Raw genomic sequence first — 17119 nt, forward strand, 5'->3', positions numbered from 1 at the left:
AAATCACTACATACCATCATTTAACAACTTAACAACCAAAAGGAGAACTCATTGCAATCAATCAAATCTCACAATATCACACTTACGAAAGGCAAAACAAACTCAACAAAGAACAAACAACAGAAAAGAGAGCAGAAAGATAAAGAAGAGATGTGGGTAGAGAATGATGTGCACGATATCGAAGAGAGGCAATAGCCTTTTATAGGCAAAAACTAAAGAACAACTCAACATTTGAATTAAAAAATTTTGCGATAGTGGAGGGAAATCAGCATTGCTTACCAATTGAAATCTTCCTCATATCCAGTGATGATAACATCAACCACTCCACCCCTTCTCTCAAACATCAAATCAACCATCACCTTCATCCCAGTTCTCAACCTTACCTTTTTATTAGTAGCTCTAGTTTTTAGTTTAGCTCTATAGGAAGAAAGAAGAGCAAAAAGATGAAAAGAACCAATGAAGAGAATGTCGTAATCTATCTAAAAGAAGAATATATTGTAATATTATATACCAACTAACATGACATAAACAACATTCCAACTGACATCAAGAAGGAAAAATAAAGTAAAAATGCATACCACACGTCACAGTCTCCTACCTAAACTATGACATTAGTTCCAGATTCAGAAACATCACTATTCATCAAAATTCAATTCAATGAATGACCATAAACCCTAAAATGGTACACGATCAATATAATTATACATAAATAATCTAATTTCAGATTTCAGCAAAACATGTATTATCTATAGTTCACACAAACATGGATAAAGATAATTTAATAGTAAGAAGAAGATATAAATAAACAAATAATCGAATTCTAGACATAACAAAACATGTATTATGGTTCATTACAAAAATATGGATACAAACAATTAAATAGTAAGGAAAACATAATCTTACTTTGAATCGATTACCGCAATAAAAGTAAGAAGATGACGGCTGTCACTCTGTTGCCATCGGTCTCCATATCCAACAGCCACGCCAATTGCTTGCCCTAAGTAACATGTTTTGATATACATAATCAATTTAAGCTAAATGTTATCATGAACCTTCTATTGGGCGAATAACAAGTGTTGGATACCCACAAAAAAATTTTGAAAAGTGGCCCAAAAACAAACACATTGAATACAGGTTCTCATTGACTAAGAATATACATTGAATTCTGTAACTTACTGAAACCCCTACATATTAGGTAAAGAATTAGTTTCAAAGCAGTAGATAGAGTTGTAGCTCTCAAATCAAACAGTGGAATAGAAGCATCTGATTCATTATTGCTTTTTATTTTTAGCCTGCAGTTTTGTCAAAAAAAAAGCAAAGAAAGGAAAAGGTGGATTAGAATTTCGAAGTGGCAATAATGATACATATCTACCCTCTTTGACCAACAAAGAATTAGGATTTAAAAGTATTTTATTTTTGAGAAAAATCAAAATTTTGAGAAAATGCCATGTAAGCACTAACTCTTCCAAGTTTACTAGTATAGAAAGATATGAAATTATTTTGATATTTTACTTATCTTTTCCTATAGAGTTAGTTTCATTCATTGCTTGTTACCGTGTAGATGTTTTACAAAGATATTTTAATTAAAAAAATCACCTTCAAGTCTTAAACGCTCCTAGTTAAATATTTGTTATTTTATTTTTTTTAAACAAATGTTAGGTATATAAAAATTGTTTTAAAACACGGTTAGATTGTTTTTTAAGAGATATTTGTTCTTTTACTTAATTGTTATAAGATTGATGACAATACTCTTTTAAGATACCATAAAATCTAAAATTTATGAGAGAGAGTGGGTGGGAAACACTGAGAGGGGTAGGTTTAGAGGTCAGGTCAAGGATCCTAAAGTTTTGAACCGAGAAGAGTACCGTCGATTGGAGGATGAGTTGTTCACGATCTTTTTGGATAATCTCCTGGAAGACATTTCGAAGAGAGAATTGTTTCAATTGTTCAATTGGACTGGCCGCATAAATGATATATACCTATCAGGAAAACGGAAAGCGGATAGAATATACATGTTTGCGTTCGTACGGTACACTACTAAGGGAGGGACGTTGAAAGTTGTAACAGAAATGAATCGTATGAAGTTGAGAGGTAAGGTGATGTTTGTCGGATAAGCTAAATACAGGCGATCATCGAGTGCGAAGGACATGACGAAGATACAGCCAGCAGGAGGTAATCGAAATGGAATGAGTCGTCCGCTGCAACAAGAAAGAGAGGCTGTCCAGATAACCACGACTAGCATTCCTAAAGATGTGAACAGAGATAAAAAGGTCAAAGATCCACATGGAAATGGGTGGATGAAGAAATTGGAAGTGGTTGTGGCAAAGGAGAACTTGGACTGGCTACATAAAAGCTTAATAGGTGGTATGACCACGGCTATTGACTTTAGTTCATTGAAGGCCATGGTTGCGAAGAATTTCTCTCAAGTAATCAAAGTCTGCGAAATGGGAGCGTATAAAGCTATTCTAACGTTTGACAGTTTGTTAAACGCTGAAGAGACATACACGTTTAAAATGAATAGCCTAATACAGATATTCCACAGTGTATGGAGGTAGGATGAATCAGAGAGAAGTGAATCGCGCAGGGTGTGGTTAGAGTGTTTTGGGGTGCCGCTACATGCTTGGTCAGTGGATACGTTCAAGATGTTAGGAGGTGGTTGGGTGTGATAAAATAACGGAATCATGCTCCTTGTTCAGTGCAGGCCGTGTTCTTATTGATACCTATGCTATGGATGTGATCAATGAATAAATTCATATTACTATATATACCAGTGGATTTGACGTATTAGTAAAAGAAGAGGGACGGGAAGTTCATAGTTTGCAATGTAATGTGGATAATGTGGCAGAAGGTGTTGATGTACAGGATCACTTGAAAAATCAAACTACAAAGGTATGTGATGGTGTAGCTACAACGTCTACACGGCCAACAAAGCTGGTAGACTATGGTGATCAGGCAGCGATAATTGCTACGGAGGTGCGACGGGAGGTGGTTGAAGATGAGGATAGATTCGTAAATTTAGACTCGATTTTGAACGAGTGAAATTATGATAATTCAATTCACTATCAACAGAAACTGATAACGTATCAGCCAATTGATGGTAATAATGAATACTCGGCAGATTTGGTGGGATATGATTACAGTAATGAAGTGGATTCAGAGGCTATCATTCCTTGGAGCTATAATGGTAACCATAATAGGCTGGGCAAGGTGCTAAAAAAATGATATATATAATAAGGTGGGTTGGGCCAGAAAAGCTAATAATTATACTAGGTGAGCTATGGGCCAAGAGGGGCTTCGAACTTGCTCTAACGTGAAGGAGCGCGCTGCTGAGGTCTCTCCCAGGCTGGATCTGCGTGGGCTGGGTAGGGTCAGTGGACAACAAAGAGAAGGAACCGGATCTGGCAGTGACTCGCGGCCGACAGGGACTCCTTGCGCATTGGGGGCGATGGCGCTATGGCTGGCGAGGTCCCCTGCGCTGGAGGCAGCCAACACGATCACTTGAATGGTGGTGGCTCGCATCAGGGGTTGTGCTTGGTGGACGCTGTCTTGACGCGGGGAGTATGTGCAGCCCGTGGAGAAGCTCGACCTGCGCATGGCGATGAAGGCAGATCGCAGCGGCCATTAATTATCAACGAAGTCATTCATCGGTCAGTTGTTGGTGGGTAGCGGGTAACCGGAGCTGTCGGTGATAGGAAAGATGAAAGAAGGAGCCAAACGGTGGTAGCGGGAGACTAGATAAGTAGAAAACAAGCAGGAAGGGTTGCTGGGCCTGAGATGTGCGATGAAGGGCTATTAGGGGGGTTGAGGCTGTAAACGAAAGGGTGGACACCGAACTAGATAATGGTACTAATCCTGGAATTCGTGGTGGAGAGAAGGAAGAATTAGCTATTAAAGGTCTTGGACTCGGCTACTTAGAGGACAGAGAGCCTTCGGATCAGTATGATGGTCAGGGTGTAGGTGATGGACGGGACAAACCAGGAGAAGCAGAGCATGACCATTATGACGACGGCAGCAGTTCAGAGTATCCAAGACTGGAAGAGCAGATGATGGAAAATAAAATACTTGGGAATTAGCCAATGAATCAGGTGCCATGCTGTATAATGAAGAAGATGACACTATGACTATCCTCCAATAACAGAATGAAGAAATTGCTCAAAAGAGAAGACTGGCAAAACAGAAGGCTAAAGCAAGACGGAGTAGGCCCAAAATTCACAAAAAGGTGTGTAATAATATTTTAAAATAATTTTGAGCTCTTGGAATGTTAGGGGGTTAAGGGGCGATTGGAAGTTGAGGATGGTAAAGGACTGAAAGAGAAAATTTAGGTTGAACTTGTTAGGCCTGATAGAGACTAAAAGACAAATAGTGACCAGATTTGATATCTTAAAAATTTGGGGGATTGGTGCGGGGTGGGAATATGTGGGGTCTGATGGTGCGTCTGGTGGACTGTTATTAGTATGGGATGATGGTTTCTTTAATATGAGAAATTACTATAAATGCGAGAGGTGGTTGTGTGTTGAAGGGATATTGTTGGAAAATAGTGTTAATTGTGCATTCTTCTTAATTTATGGCTCGCATTCAAGAGATGAAAAACTTGTTGTTTGGGAGGAATTGAGCTACATAGCCGGTTTGTGTCAGAGTCCTTATTGCTTTTTGGGGGACTTTAACGAGATTTTACAGGTGGAGGAAAGGCGAGGCAATGATAGGTTACCTCCATCGGCAGAAGACTTCAAGGATTGGATAAATGACATGGGCCTGGTGGACCTGCCGCTGACTGACAGTAGGTTTACATGGTTTAGAGGGCGATCTTGTAGCCGTATTGATAGAGCTCTGGTTAGCCTAGAATGGCTTGAGGTGTTCCCTGAGTCTCGCTTAAGCGGGGGCCACGGGGCTTGTCAGATCACTGTCCTATTATAGTGGAGGATAAGGGGCCAAGGGACGGTCCAAGACCGTTTCGAAGTCTAGATTCATGGTTCACGCATGCAGGGTTTCTGAGGATGGTCAAAGAAGAATGGAGGGAACTGGGAGAGATATAGTTCACTGAGAAATTGAAGGCATTGACGGACCCTTTTGGAAGATGGCATAGAGCTAATTTTGGGGACATGGACAAGAAAATTATGAAGTTTGAGGAAGAGATCAAGAAGTTAGATGACATGGTGGGTGACGGAGTTTATGATGGAACGGTGGAAGCAAGAAGAAAGGCTTTAGTTGTGTGCTGTGAGAAATGGTATGTGAGGAAAGAACTACATTGGAAGCAGATGTCGAGGTCTAGGCATGCGAGGGACATGGATAAAAATACAAGATATTTCCACAACTTAGCTTCTGCAAGAAGGAGGAATAATAGGATTGATGCACTTGTCATTAATGGATGTTTGATAAGAAATCAAGCTAGGATCAAGATAGCCATCAATCAGTTCTACAAAAAATTATATCAAGAGAAGTCTCCATTGGTGGGATTCAAAGATGGTCTGGTGGATGTGATCAGTGAGGAGGATTCTAAGGTGTTAGAGGTACTACCGACGGCTCAGGAGGTTAGAGAGGCAGTGTGAGATTGTGAATCATCCAAGGCTCCAGGTTGCGATGGCTACAACATGAACTTCATAAAGAAGTGCTGGGATAAAATTGGCAATGAATTCACGGCAGCATTATTGAATTTCTTCCAATGTTCAAAGCTACCGTCAGATGCTAATGTTACGTGGGTGGCGCTAACCCCCAAGTTTACTGGTGCTAAGAAAATCAAAGACCTGCGACCAATTAGCATGGTGGGGTGTGTGTATAAGGTGATCTCGAAGTTGCTGGTGAGGAGAATGCGTAGAATTATGCCAGGGCTAGTAGGTGAGACACATAGTGCTTTTGTCAAAGGTCGAAAGATTCATGAAGAGGCCCTTATCGCGTGCGAAACTGTCGAGTGGTTCAAGCTGAGGAAGAAGGAAGCGGCAATTATAAAATTGGATTTCTAGAAAGCATATGATAGAGTTAAGTGGAGTTTTGTGGACCTTGTACTACAAAAGATGGGTTTTGATAAAAGGTGGAGGGGTTGGATAAAGGAATGTGTCAGTATGTGTTCTATGTCAGTGCTGATTAATGGCTCGCCATCTAAGCCTTTTAAGATGGCAAGAGAACTGCGATAAGGTGATCCTTTGTCTCCTTTCTTATTTGTACTTGTGGTTGACGTGCTACATAGGATGATTGGAGAAGCTATCAGGATCGGTCGTATATCTCCGTTATTGGTAGGGAGAGATCATATAGAGTTGTTGCACCTTCAGTTTGCAGATAATACGATGTTGTTCTGCCCACCTGAGGAAGAGACCATCAAGAATTACAGGAGGCTGCTTCGTTGCTTTGAGTTGATGTCAGGCTTAAGTATTAATTTTGATAAATCTAGCTTGATTCCTATTAATTGTAATGAGCAGTGGGTACAACGTGTAGGGTGCTAGGCTGTAAGGATGTCACTCTTCCAGTAAAATATCTAGGTGTCCCGCTTGGAGCTAACCTGAGGTTGGTTAAGACTTGGAAGCCAATAATAGACAAAGTGGAGGAAAAGCTCAGCCTTTGGAAGGCCAAGGCCCTTAATAAAGCCGGCAAGTTGGTGCTTATCAAATCTGTGTTGAATAGCCTTCCTGTTTATTATTTGAGCTTATATAAGATGCCCAGGGCTATTGCAGAGAAGTTAATTTCCTTGCAGAGAAGATTTCTTTGAAGTAAGGAGGATGTGAGGAATGGTATGGCTATGGTTAAGTGGGAAGTGGTACAGGCTCCTAAAAGGCTAGGCGGATTGGGAGTTGGAGATGCTGTGGTCCGCAACACAGTTCTTCTGTTTAAATGGTGGTGGCATTTTTCGAAGGAGGAGTGTCCGCTGTGGAAGAATGTGGTTTGTTCCTGTAATAATCTGGATCCAAATGTACCCCTGGCCAACCAAGAAATACCTGCTCGGGGGGGGGGGTGGAGGAATATTTGTCAGTTATAGTTCATGAATCAAGAAGTGAGACAGAAGATGATCACTGGGTTGTCTATGGTGGTGGGGGATGGGAGAGGTACTCACTTTTGGGAAGATGTCTGGCTTTTTGGAGGTTCGTTGAAAGATTTCTTTCCAAGACTCTTCTCTGTTTCAAACTAAAAGGGATCAGTGATAGGAGATTGTGGGTTTTGGGATGGTTAGAGTGGATATGGAACTTCCAATGGAGACGACAACTGTTCCATTGGGAGATAGATCTAGTGAACCAGCTACACGATGTATTAAGGCTGGTCAAGCTTGCACATGACAGAGAGGATACGATTGTGTGGAAATATGATAAACATGAAATTTATTCAACTAACTCTTTTGTGCAGGTAATGCAGGCAGAAATAGTCCCGGAGGATATCACAAGTTACAGCTTTACTAAAACTATTTGGAAATGACTAGTCCTGCCACGAGTGGAGTTGTTTGTTTGGTTTGCTTTGACTGGCAGGATCAGTACAAAGGAGAGACTGAGTCGGTTTGGGGCTATTAACCAACAAGATACATTGTGTGTTTTCTGTAATGAAAATATTGAGTCTGGTCACCACTTGTTCCTTGGCTGTAGTTTTGCTTGGCAGGTTTGGTGTGCATAATTATCGTATGTTGGTAGTCAATGGTCTTGCCCATGTACGTTGAAGGAGCATTTCTTAAGCTGGACAGAGATATCACAAAGGAAGGCGGAGTGCAAGAAATGGATGGTGTGCTTTTGTGCGATTACCTGAAACTTATGGCTGGAAAGGAACAGGAGGATCTTCCAAAACAAAGGAAAAGGAGTTGACGAGATTATCAACATGTCCTTTCTGAGCTACAAGGAGTGGTTAGGTGTAGATCTCTTTTATTGTTGATGGCAATGCCGGAGATAACAAAGGGATATATGTTATTGTAGGTTACAGGATTTGTCTCTTTGTCTGAGTTGTTTTACTTTTGTTTTTCTCTATGCTCCACTTTATGTGTTGAGCTTCTCTTTCAAAAAAAAAATTATCAATAATAATAAATTTTCAACTCTCTTGAACAAAGAAAATCTCTTAATAATTAAATCACATACATTACTTATATCCTCCAAGTTCAAGAGTTTATAATTTTAAGCACTTATATGACTTTGTGCTCATCCTGGTTTCATGAATATTTACGAGAATAAAACCTCTGAAATTCTCGATTAGAGTGGCACCACTACTATATTCATATATGTGGAATATTTTGATAAATAATATTATCATTCCATTAAGAGTTTTAACTCGCCCTCCTAATTTATTGTAAATAGCACTAAATCTTATACCTTAGTGCTCCAATTGCTAAATAAGGTTGGATTCTCATTAAACCTTGAAACTAGTAGTCTACTAGAATAAGGTTGGATTCTCATCATTTAGCAATAATAGATTGTAATCCCATTTTAGCAGTAGTCTCTTTGATTTTATCCCTTGACAAACCTTTAGTCAAAGAGTCTGCTAAATTTTCTTGAGATCTTATATAAGTGATGGTAATTACACCATCATCTATTAGTTGCCTCACAAAATCATATCTCAAACTTATGTGTCTAGACTTTTCATTATAAACCTTATTATATGTTCGAGACATGGTTGATTCACTATCACAGAAAATTGAAATGGTTGTCGTCTGTTGTGGCCACAACTTTATATCATACAACAAATTTCTTAACCATTCCACTTCTTTATCTGCGGCTGATAAAGCTACAAACTCAACCTCCATAATAGAATGTGTAATATATGTTTGTTTCTTTGAGGTCCAACTTATTGCTCCACCACCTATGGTGAAAATCCATCTTGAAGTGAATTTGTTATCACTAAGATTTGTAGTCTAACTTGCGTCGAAATAACCTTCTAAAACTGTGGGATAATAACTATAATGTAATCTCAAGTTTATGGTTTTCTTAAGATAACCAAGAACTCTTGTTATAACTTTTCAATGTTGATTGCTAGGCTTTCTTGTAAATTTTGATAATTTACACATAGCAAATGCTATATCAGGTCTTGTACAATACATTGCATACATTAAACTTTTCCAATACATTTTTGATATAATGAGATTGACTTAAAGTAAAGCCAACTTCATTCTTATGTACCTTTATGCCTAATACTATATCAACTTCATTCAAATTCTTCATCTTGAATATAGAAGTTAGATACTCCTTCGTTACACGAATTCCTTTTAAATTTGTTCCGATGATTAACATATCATCAACATATAGACAAATGATTACTCCATAATTTTTAGTAAATTTTGAGTAAATACATTTATCTGTACTATTATGTGAGAAGCCATTTGATAATACCACTGAATCAAGCTTCTTATGCCATTGTTTAGGCGCTTGTTTTAGACCATACAAAGACTTAATCAATTTACAAGCTTTTTTTTTTTTCATTTCTGGTTAGCACATAGCCTTCCGGTTGCTCTATATAAATTTCTTCATTAAAATCTTCATTTAGAAAAGTCGTTTTAACATCCATTTGATGTATATGAAGCTTGTAAATGGATGCTAATGTTATAAGAGTCCTAATAGAAGTCATTCTTGCCACAGGTGCATAGGTATCAAAATAGTTTAGACCTTCTTGTTGTCTAAACTCCTTGGCCACTAACCTTACTTTAAAGGTTTGTAATGAACTATCAGTGTTATACTTTTTTCTAAATACCCACTTACATCCTATAGGCTTTGATCCTGGAGGTAAATTAACCAAGACCCAGTATTATTTGATAATATTGAGTCCATTTCATCATTTGATGCTTCTTTCTAAATGATAGAATTCCTTGAAGTCATAGTCTCTTTGAATGTTTGAGGATCACCCTCTATGTTCATCACAATAAGAATCTTGTTTGCCATAGAATTTCTAGTTTCTTCTACCAAAAAGGGTGATAGCGTGAGAAGAAAAAAAATTTAGATCCAATTCCTTTTCTTTTTTTACTCTCAAACTCTTCTTTGGTTCAATCAATTCTTTGTCACTTAGACGTTTACTATTTTGATTATTTATTTCTTGTGAAATATTAATATCATTTTGGAGATATTTTAAACTAGAAGTTGAATCATTGATAAAATTATTTTAAAAAATTCTACCTCTCTTGATTCAACAACTACATTAGACACTAAGTCTAATATTCTATATGCTTTAAAATTTTGAGCATATACTATGAAAGTGGCTTTTATGGCTCTTGGCCTCAATTTGGTTCTCTTTTGATCGGGAACTTGATAAAAGGCTAAACACCCCCACACTTTTAGATAATTCAAATTAGGTTTTCTTCCTTTCTAAATTTCATAAGGAGAAACCTTTCTATGTCTTAAAGGTATCCTATTATGGATATGACATGATGTTAATAATGATTCACCCCACAAATTGTAAAGTAATTTTGCATTTAGTAACATTAAATTAACCATATCCACTAAGGTACGATTTTATTTTCTTCTTATTGATTTTGTCTTCACCAATATGATTCACTTTAGAACTTTGAGAGAGATACACAGCATTATATTTTCGAGTTTCCTCCTCTATACGTCTATGCCTTAGTAATTTCTCAATTGTGAAGTCCTCGCCAAGATATAAAATTTTCTTCCTATAACCATTCCATGATGAAGGCAATTTTAAAATAATTGCTCCAACTTGTAATGATTCAGAGATCACCACTTGTAGATCACGAAGTCTACTTATAAGGATTTGTAATTCATGAATTTGATCCATAACAGGTATAGTATCATTCATAATAAATTTGAAATATTTCATCATAATAAATTTATCTGTTACTTGTTGTTCAGTATTGTACTTTTCTTCTAAAAATTTTCAAATCTTGAATGGTGATTGAATTGACATATAAAGATCATAAAATCGGTTGGATAAAGTATTGAGAATATAACCTCGACATGCAAAAGTATCTTCATCACGTTTCTTCTTCAATTGAACAATCTTTTCTTTCTCTTCCGGTGTGGAATTTTCAGCGGTATCGACAATTGATGTAGTCTTTGGGTCAATCACATATGTAAGATTGAGAACTGAAAGAAGAAACATCATCTTGTCCTTGGAGTTCGTTCCATCAAAGCGATATAGCTTGACAAACTCTTGATTCATGACTTTGAACGTGGTGTTTTGATCTTGTGCCATCTTCAAATATCTCCCTAAAAATTGTTAGGTATATGAAGATGATTTCAAGGCACGATTAGATCGCTTTCTTTAGAGAGATATTTGTCTCCTCACTTAGTTGCTATAGGATTGATAATACTTTTCCAGGATACAATGAAACCTAAGAATTTCTTAATTAGCAATAGTAAGAAATTCTCAACTCTCTTGAATAAAGAAAATCTCTTAATAATTAAGTAAAATATACACTTAGTACTTGTGTATATGAAATAGGGGACAATAACTTATTTATATTTTGCACGTAGCAATTATAATTTATGTACACAAATGGTTGTGTCTTTTCTATTACTAATAGATACAATATTTTGAACATACACAATTATTAAAGAGTTGTATTCCTTTAGTCAATGGATACAATATTTTGAATATACACAATTTTTAAAAAGTTATGTCCCTTTAGTCAAATGGTACTAAATGGTTAGTAACCGTTTATTAATATTAATAATAATATTAATAATATTAATTAATCAAATTTGTAAGTACCCTTCAACAAAAAACTCAACACATTTAAGGTGGAGCATCAATAAAAAAGTACTAGACAGATAAAATAAATTAATCTCTAATCATCTTCGACAATGCCATCAACAACCCAAAAGATTAAATATCACTCCACTCTTTGTAACTCCTAATCGACATGTTGACAACTTCCACAACACCTATCTTTTGATTCCTAAAAATTCTGTCATTCGTTACTAACCAAGTGCTCCAAATGATAGCAAAAAAACCAAACTCACCAACATTCTATCAATTCGACTACACGATTGACCCCTGAACGACATAAATTTACGGTCATTCAATTCTATATCCACCGGTTTCATATCGTGTATCCATGTTTTAAATTCTTCCGCTGTTGTTGTTAACACACTAGCGCCTTTTCTTTCTTCCAACTGCACAACCTCATTAAAGTCTAGGGATGTTCAAAACCGATCCAATCCGAATAAAACCGACCAACTGAACAAAAAAAACTGATAACTGAACAAATCGAAAATCGAAAAAACTGAAAAAATGAAATTTTGTAGTTTTTCTGCGATTTGGTTCGGTTTTTGGTTCTGATAAGGAAAACCCTAACTGAACCGAACTGAACCGGTTTATAAAAAACCCTAAATTAAACCTACCCCCAAATGACCTAACAGCCGCAGCAACAACATAACCCTAACTCTTCTTTCCCCTTTGCCTCCAATCCTCTGAACTCTCAGCGCCTTTTGCTCTCCCTCTCCCTTCCTCTTCCTCCTTCTGCTCCACGCCTCCACCATTGTTGCCGGCCTGCCGCTGGACAACACCAACCCTGACTCGCGTCCTGCAGCCCTGTTCTATCCTTCTCCCTTCCTTGTAGCACCGCTCTCTCTTCGTCGTCCTCCCTAGCACGGCTCCACACAGCACGTCGTCGTCCTCTCCCAGCAGCACGCCATCGTTCTCCATGGATCCACGAAGGCTGCAGCAACACGTCGTCATCCTCGTAGCACCTCTCTCTCCGTCGTCCCCCCTGCACTCATCCAGTCTGTCTGCATCAGCAAATCATTAAGAATGGAGCATGAGTCAGGTTGGTTCTTCTACTTCTGATCCAATCTCTTGCTATTTTTTGCTTCTTGATTTTCTGTGTTCTATTAATTTTACTTCTTGATTTACTATTCTCTCTTCTAATTTTTGCTGACTGCTGCTACTATTATCTTTTTTTTTTAATTTGTTAATTATGAATTTTAATTTGTTAATTAATCATTATTATTGCTACTGCTACTATTAACTGTGATTGTTAATTGTTTATTCTTATTATTGCTGCTGCTAATTGATTTGAATCTGAATTTGTTAATCTGTTAATTAAAAAGTGGAGACTCAAAATATGATTTTGGTGGTATTTGTATGGTTTTGATAAATTGGTGGTGTGATGAGGTTGATAATAATAGTCACTGTTATTGTAAAAATTTTCACGGGTAGAATAATTCTAAATATGTTTTTGAAACCTTCAAATATGGTGCAAAGGGTACAATGAACATGACAGGTCTTCTTGCGTTATTGGTCTAATGGCTGCTGCTATTTTTTTCTTTTAACTTGTTATTGATTCAATGATTTATTGTTATTCTATTTTTGGTTTTGATTCACGGGTGTGTTGATATTTAATGTTGTATCTGTAATATTTTTGTAGTTTGATCATAGTATGAAGGATAATATTGGTGAAAGTGAAGGTGGAACTGGTGGACATGTAATGCTCCTCCAAACAAATCTACAAATATAAGATCACCAAAAAATTGATTGATTGAATTATTCTTTTCATTAATCTAGGTTTTTTTATAAATATTATTTGTTATGATTGTTCCTTGTTTTATAGAAGTTGCATCCACTCCTATCTTTTTTTATATGTTTTATCTTATTCTTCCTTTTCTTTTATAAATTTTGTATCATTATGAATTTATGATGAGCTATGTGCTTATATTGTTCATTGTTTTTGTTTGAATTAATTAAAAAACTGAACAAACTGAACCAAACCAAACTGATTTTAATTGGTTTGGTTTGGATGGTCTTGGCAAAAAAATCGAAATAAACCGAACTGCAGTTTTAATAAACGATCGGATCGGATGTCTTTTTCTTAAATAACCGAACCAAACCGCACCGCACCGCGAACACCCCTAGAAGTCACCCATGTAATAAAGATGAACTTGACATATCCCCGATAAAAAAACTCAACTCTTCCTACACATCAAGTTTCTCCTCCCTTATATGCACACCATACACCAAACAAACTGCAAAAAGAAAATTTTTGTTTGTCAATTCTCCTTCTATACACAACATCTCTCCTCTTTGTAACAATTACTTAACCTAAACATCATACTATCCCACATTATTAATAAACCTCCGGAAGCACCTTCTGATCCCACAAATTTCCAATCCACCACATCATTATCCCAAATTTACACTACATCAAACTTAGTAATCATCTCTTTTTTTTTTTTTATCTCTATCAATCCTAGCATATTCACATTATTTTTACACTTAAATTTTTTTACTATTCTCCACTTTCTAACACTTTTTAAACTCTTCATATTCCACGAACTAAAAATTATTTTAAAATTTTATTACACATCTTATTCTAGATTTTGGAGTGATTCTTTCTTATTTTCTTTTTCTGTTTTGTTTGCCTTCTTTTGTATGTCAATGTCTAATTTTTTTATTTAAGTCCATTAAAATGTCTCTCAATTATAGTTAATGTCTGATTTTTGCATACATGTCCATAAGAATTGAATCTAAAATATGATGTTTAAAAAACCACTAGCTATGCTAGGTTGCATGTATTTGTTTAATTGTTTTTATGTTATTGGAATTTTTCAATTACTTGTTTACATAGACCAAAACCAAAGCACGAATTTTCTATTTTTATATTGACGTATTGTTGCTACAAGAGTAAAATAAAATAAATTCCGCTACAACTAAAAAATCAGTTTTAACATTATTTTTTTAATAATCAAATACGTATTTTCTTTGTTTTATTAATTAAAGAATAATTTAAACATATAATTAATAACAATTGTATTTTTATATAGGTATCAAGAATGTTTTGTGCATGAATAGTATTTTCAAATACAATATGCATATTTTAACTACCAATTTCACCACTAAAAAATTGTTGTTTTGTTCCAACATACAAAATTAATAAATATTTAAATAAAAAAGCACAAAATATATTTTCTATTTCTAAAAGATTAATACTTAAATCCAATAATATTAGTTAAAAAGTCAAAGCATTATATTACAAAATATTAATTTGAGAAATATTTTTAAATAATTTATCTGATAATAAAATAATAATAGTATAATTATTCTAATTAGTGATGTGATTTATTTAAATTGAAAAATATGAATTACAGTTAATATTTTAAAAAAATAAAATGTCCTTTTCAACAGTCATACACACCCAACAGAATTTTAGTTTATTTGATTCATTCTCACGAAATTATATTAGACAAAGTATTATCTAAAGACAAATAAAAGACTATATATATACTACAAATCAGCAACTAAATTAACTGTTTTATATATTTTATATAAATAACAGATTTTTAATATATATGTAACATGATTATAAATCACATTGACGCCAATCTAATTTTAATAAAATTCATTTTACAAAAGCAAGTTGATACCAGATCTGTCTACAAACATTAATACATACACATTTAATATTTTTATTTTTTATTTTTGGGTTGGACAGAGAGAATATTTTTGGGTCAGGGAGGATACAATTTTCAAAAATAAGTCTCTTCATAGCAAGTTTACAAAAAAAAAAAAACATTTGTCTTTTGTTTTTAGGATCCGCTAGTTGTTTTTTTCTTTCTTTCTTTTGTTGGATCAGACTTGTTTTTTACAAAGTGTCTGATGTTGGTCTAAGAGCCTAACTCTAAACTATGTTTGCAACCCAAATATTGGAAAAATAAAAATAGCCCTCGAATAAGAACTTGGGATTATAACCTTCCAGCCCAGAAAAAGAAATAAGCAATTTATTGAGAATCAATTTAGATAGGTTGAATGGTTTGTTTAAGCAAGTATGAGGAATTTAAATCCCGTCTTGTATATGCAGGAACTTATTGACCAATGACACACTCTTAAATGGAGTTCAGATCTTATCGTGCATAATTTTTTAATCAGTATTATAACACCCATAATTCTCTTCATACCTCATTGCGTATCAGGAAGTCAATGTCCAACAAAACAGATCAGCTATTTCATTTTTTTTTTGTCCAAAAGCTCAACTACTATTATTACTCACTCTTTCTTAAAATATTTTCGTTTTGGGCATTTACATTATGATAATGCTACTTGTTCTTTAAAATTTAGTCTTTGTTAAGCTTTTTTAAAAATTTATTATTATTTAATTAATTTAAATACCCACTTTCATGTACCCATTATTTAAAAAGTCAGAAAAATTACTTATTTTTTATTTTTTTTCTTCTAAAAGCTGAATAAAGAACAATATTTAAAAGATATCTAATTGCACTGCTTACATTATACGCCTGCTACTCACATCAATTCATTGGATAACAAAAAGCCTAACCCAACTAGCTTTTTTTGATCAAATTATACATTTCAAAACAAAAAATTCATACCGGTCCACAAATGATGAGTCTATTACTCCAATATTTAATGACAAAACTAATTATCACAGAATGACTCTTATACGTAAAACAGAACACCTCTAGCTCTCCATTTCACACCACTCTCATGCCTATGCGTAAAGACAGCATACCATGCTGAAAACATACGTCAGTAGGATAGAATTTTTCATATAATGACTCTCACATGCAAAACGGAATACTTTTACTTCTCTGTTCCACAACCATTCCCATGTCCATGCGTCGTCCTCTCATGTTGCCACGTAAAGACAGCATACCATGCTGAAAAACTATGTCAGCATGATAGAATTTAAAAAAAAAATATTAATAGATTGTGTACCTATCAATCTAACTTTTTCTATTTTTAGTATAAATTTAAATTAAATTTTAAGAAAATAAAGATGCATTAATGGGTCATAGTAGTTAATAGATAGTTTTGTATGAAAACACAATATTGTGAGAATGATAGAATAATATTTAAAAGATAACTAATCGCACTGTTTACATTATATACCTTCTACTCATGTCAAATTTATAGGATAACAAAAAGCCTAACTCGAATAGCTATTTTTGGTTAAACTATATATTTCAAGCTAAAAAAATTCCTACCAATTCACAAATGATGGGCCCATTACTCTAACATCTAGTTACAAAATTAACTACTATATAATGACTCTCACGCGTAAAACGAGATACCTCTACTTCTCTTTTTTACAACTATTTTTATATCCATGCGTCGTTCTCTGATACTGCCACGTAAAGATAGTATACCATGCTGAAAACATATATCAGTATAATAGAATATTTTAAAAAAATATCAATAAAATATGTACTTATCAATCTAACTTTTTTTATTTTTAGTATAAATTTAAATTAAATTTAAGAAA

At 35.0% G+C, this 17119-nt stretch overlaps 1 protein-coding gene across 1 annotated transcript; it reads left to right on the forward strand.

The window, feature by feature from the left end:
- The first annotated feature begins 5588 nt into the window (after positions 1–5588).
- Positions 5589–6697, forward strand: LOC107611795 (uncharacterized). The gene is made up of 3 exons (XM_016313688.1): positions 5589–5908; positions 6182–6360; positions 6411–6697. Exons 1-3 carry the CDS (start codon positions 5589–5591, stop codon positions 6695–6697), a joined length of 786 nt encoding a protein of 261 aa, XP_016169174.1.
- The last annotated feature ends 10422 nt before the right edge of the window (positions 6698–17119 follow it).

Source organism: Arachis ipaensis, chromosome B8 (genome assembly GCF_059453495.1).
Source record: "Arachis ipaensis isolate K30076 ecotype BB chromosome B8, ASM5945349v1, whole genome shotgun sequence".
NCBI classification, from domain to species: domain Eukaryota; kingdom Viridiplantae; phylum Streptophyta; class Magnoliopsida; order Fabales; family Fabaceae; genus Arachis; species Arachis ipaensis.

Excerpts from the sequence above, each read along its gene's own strand:
- LOC107611795 (XM_016313688.1), top strand. The coding sequence starts at position 5,589 with ATGAACTTCATAAAGAAGTGCTGGGATAAAATTGGCAATGAATTCACG. Across the intron at positions 5,909-6,181 it reads GCGTGCGAAACTGTCGAGTG|GATGATTGGAGAAGCTATCA; the intron begins GTTCAAGCTGAG and ends CGTGCTACATAG. Across the intron at positions 6,361-6,410 it reads TGAGTTGATGTCAGGCTTAA|TGGGTACAACGTGTAGGGTG; the intron begins GTATTAATTTTG and ends TGTAATGAGCAG.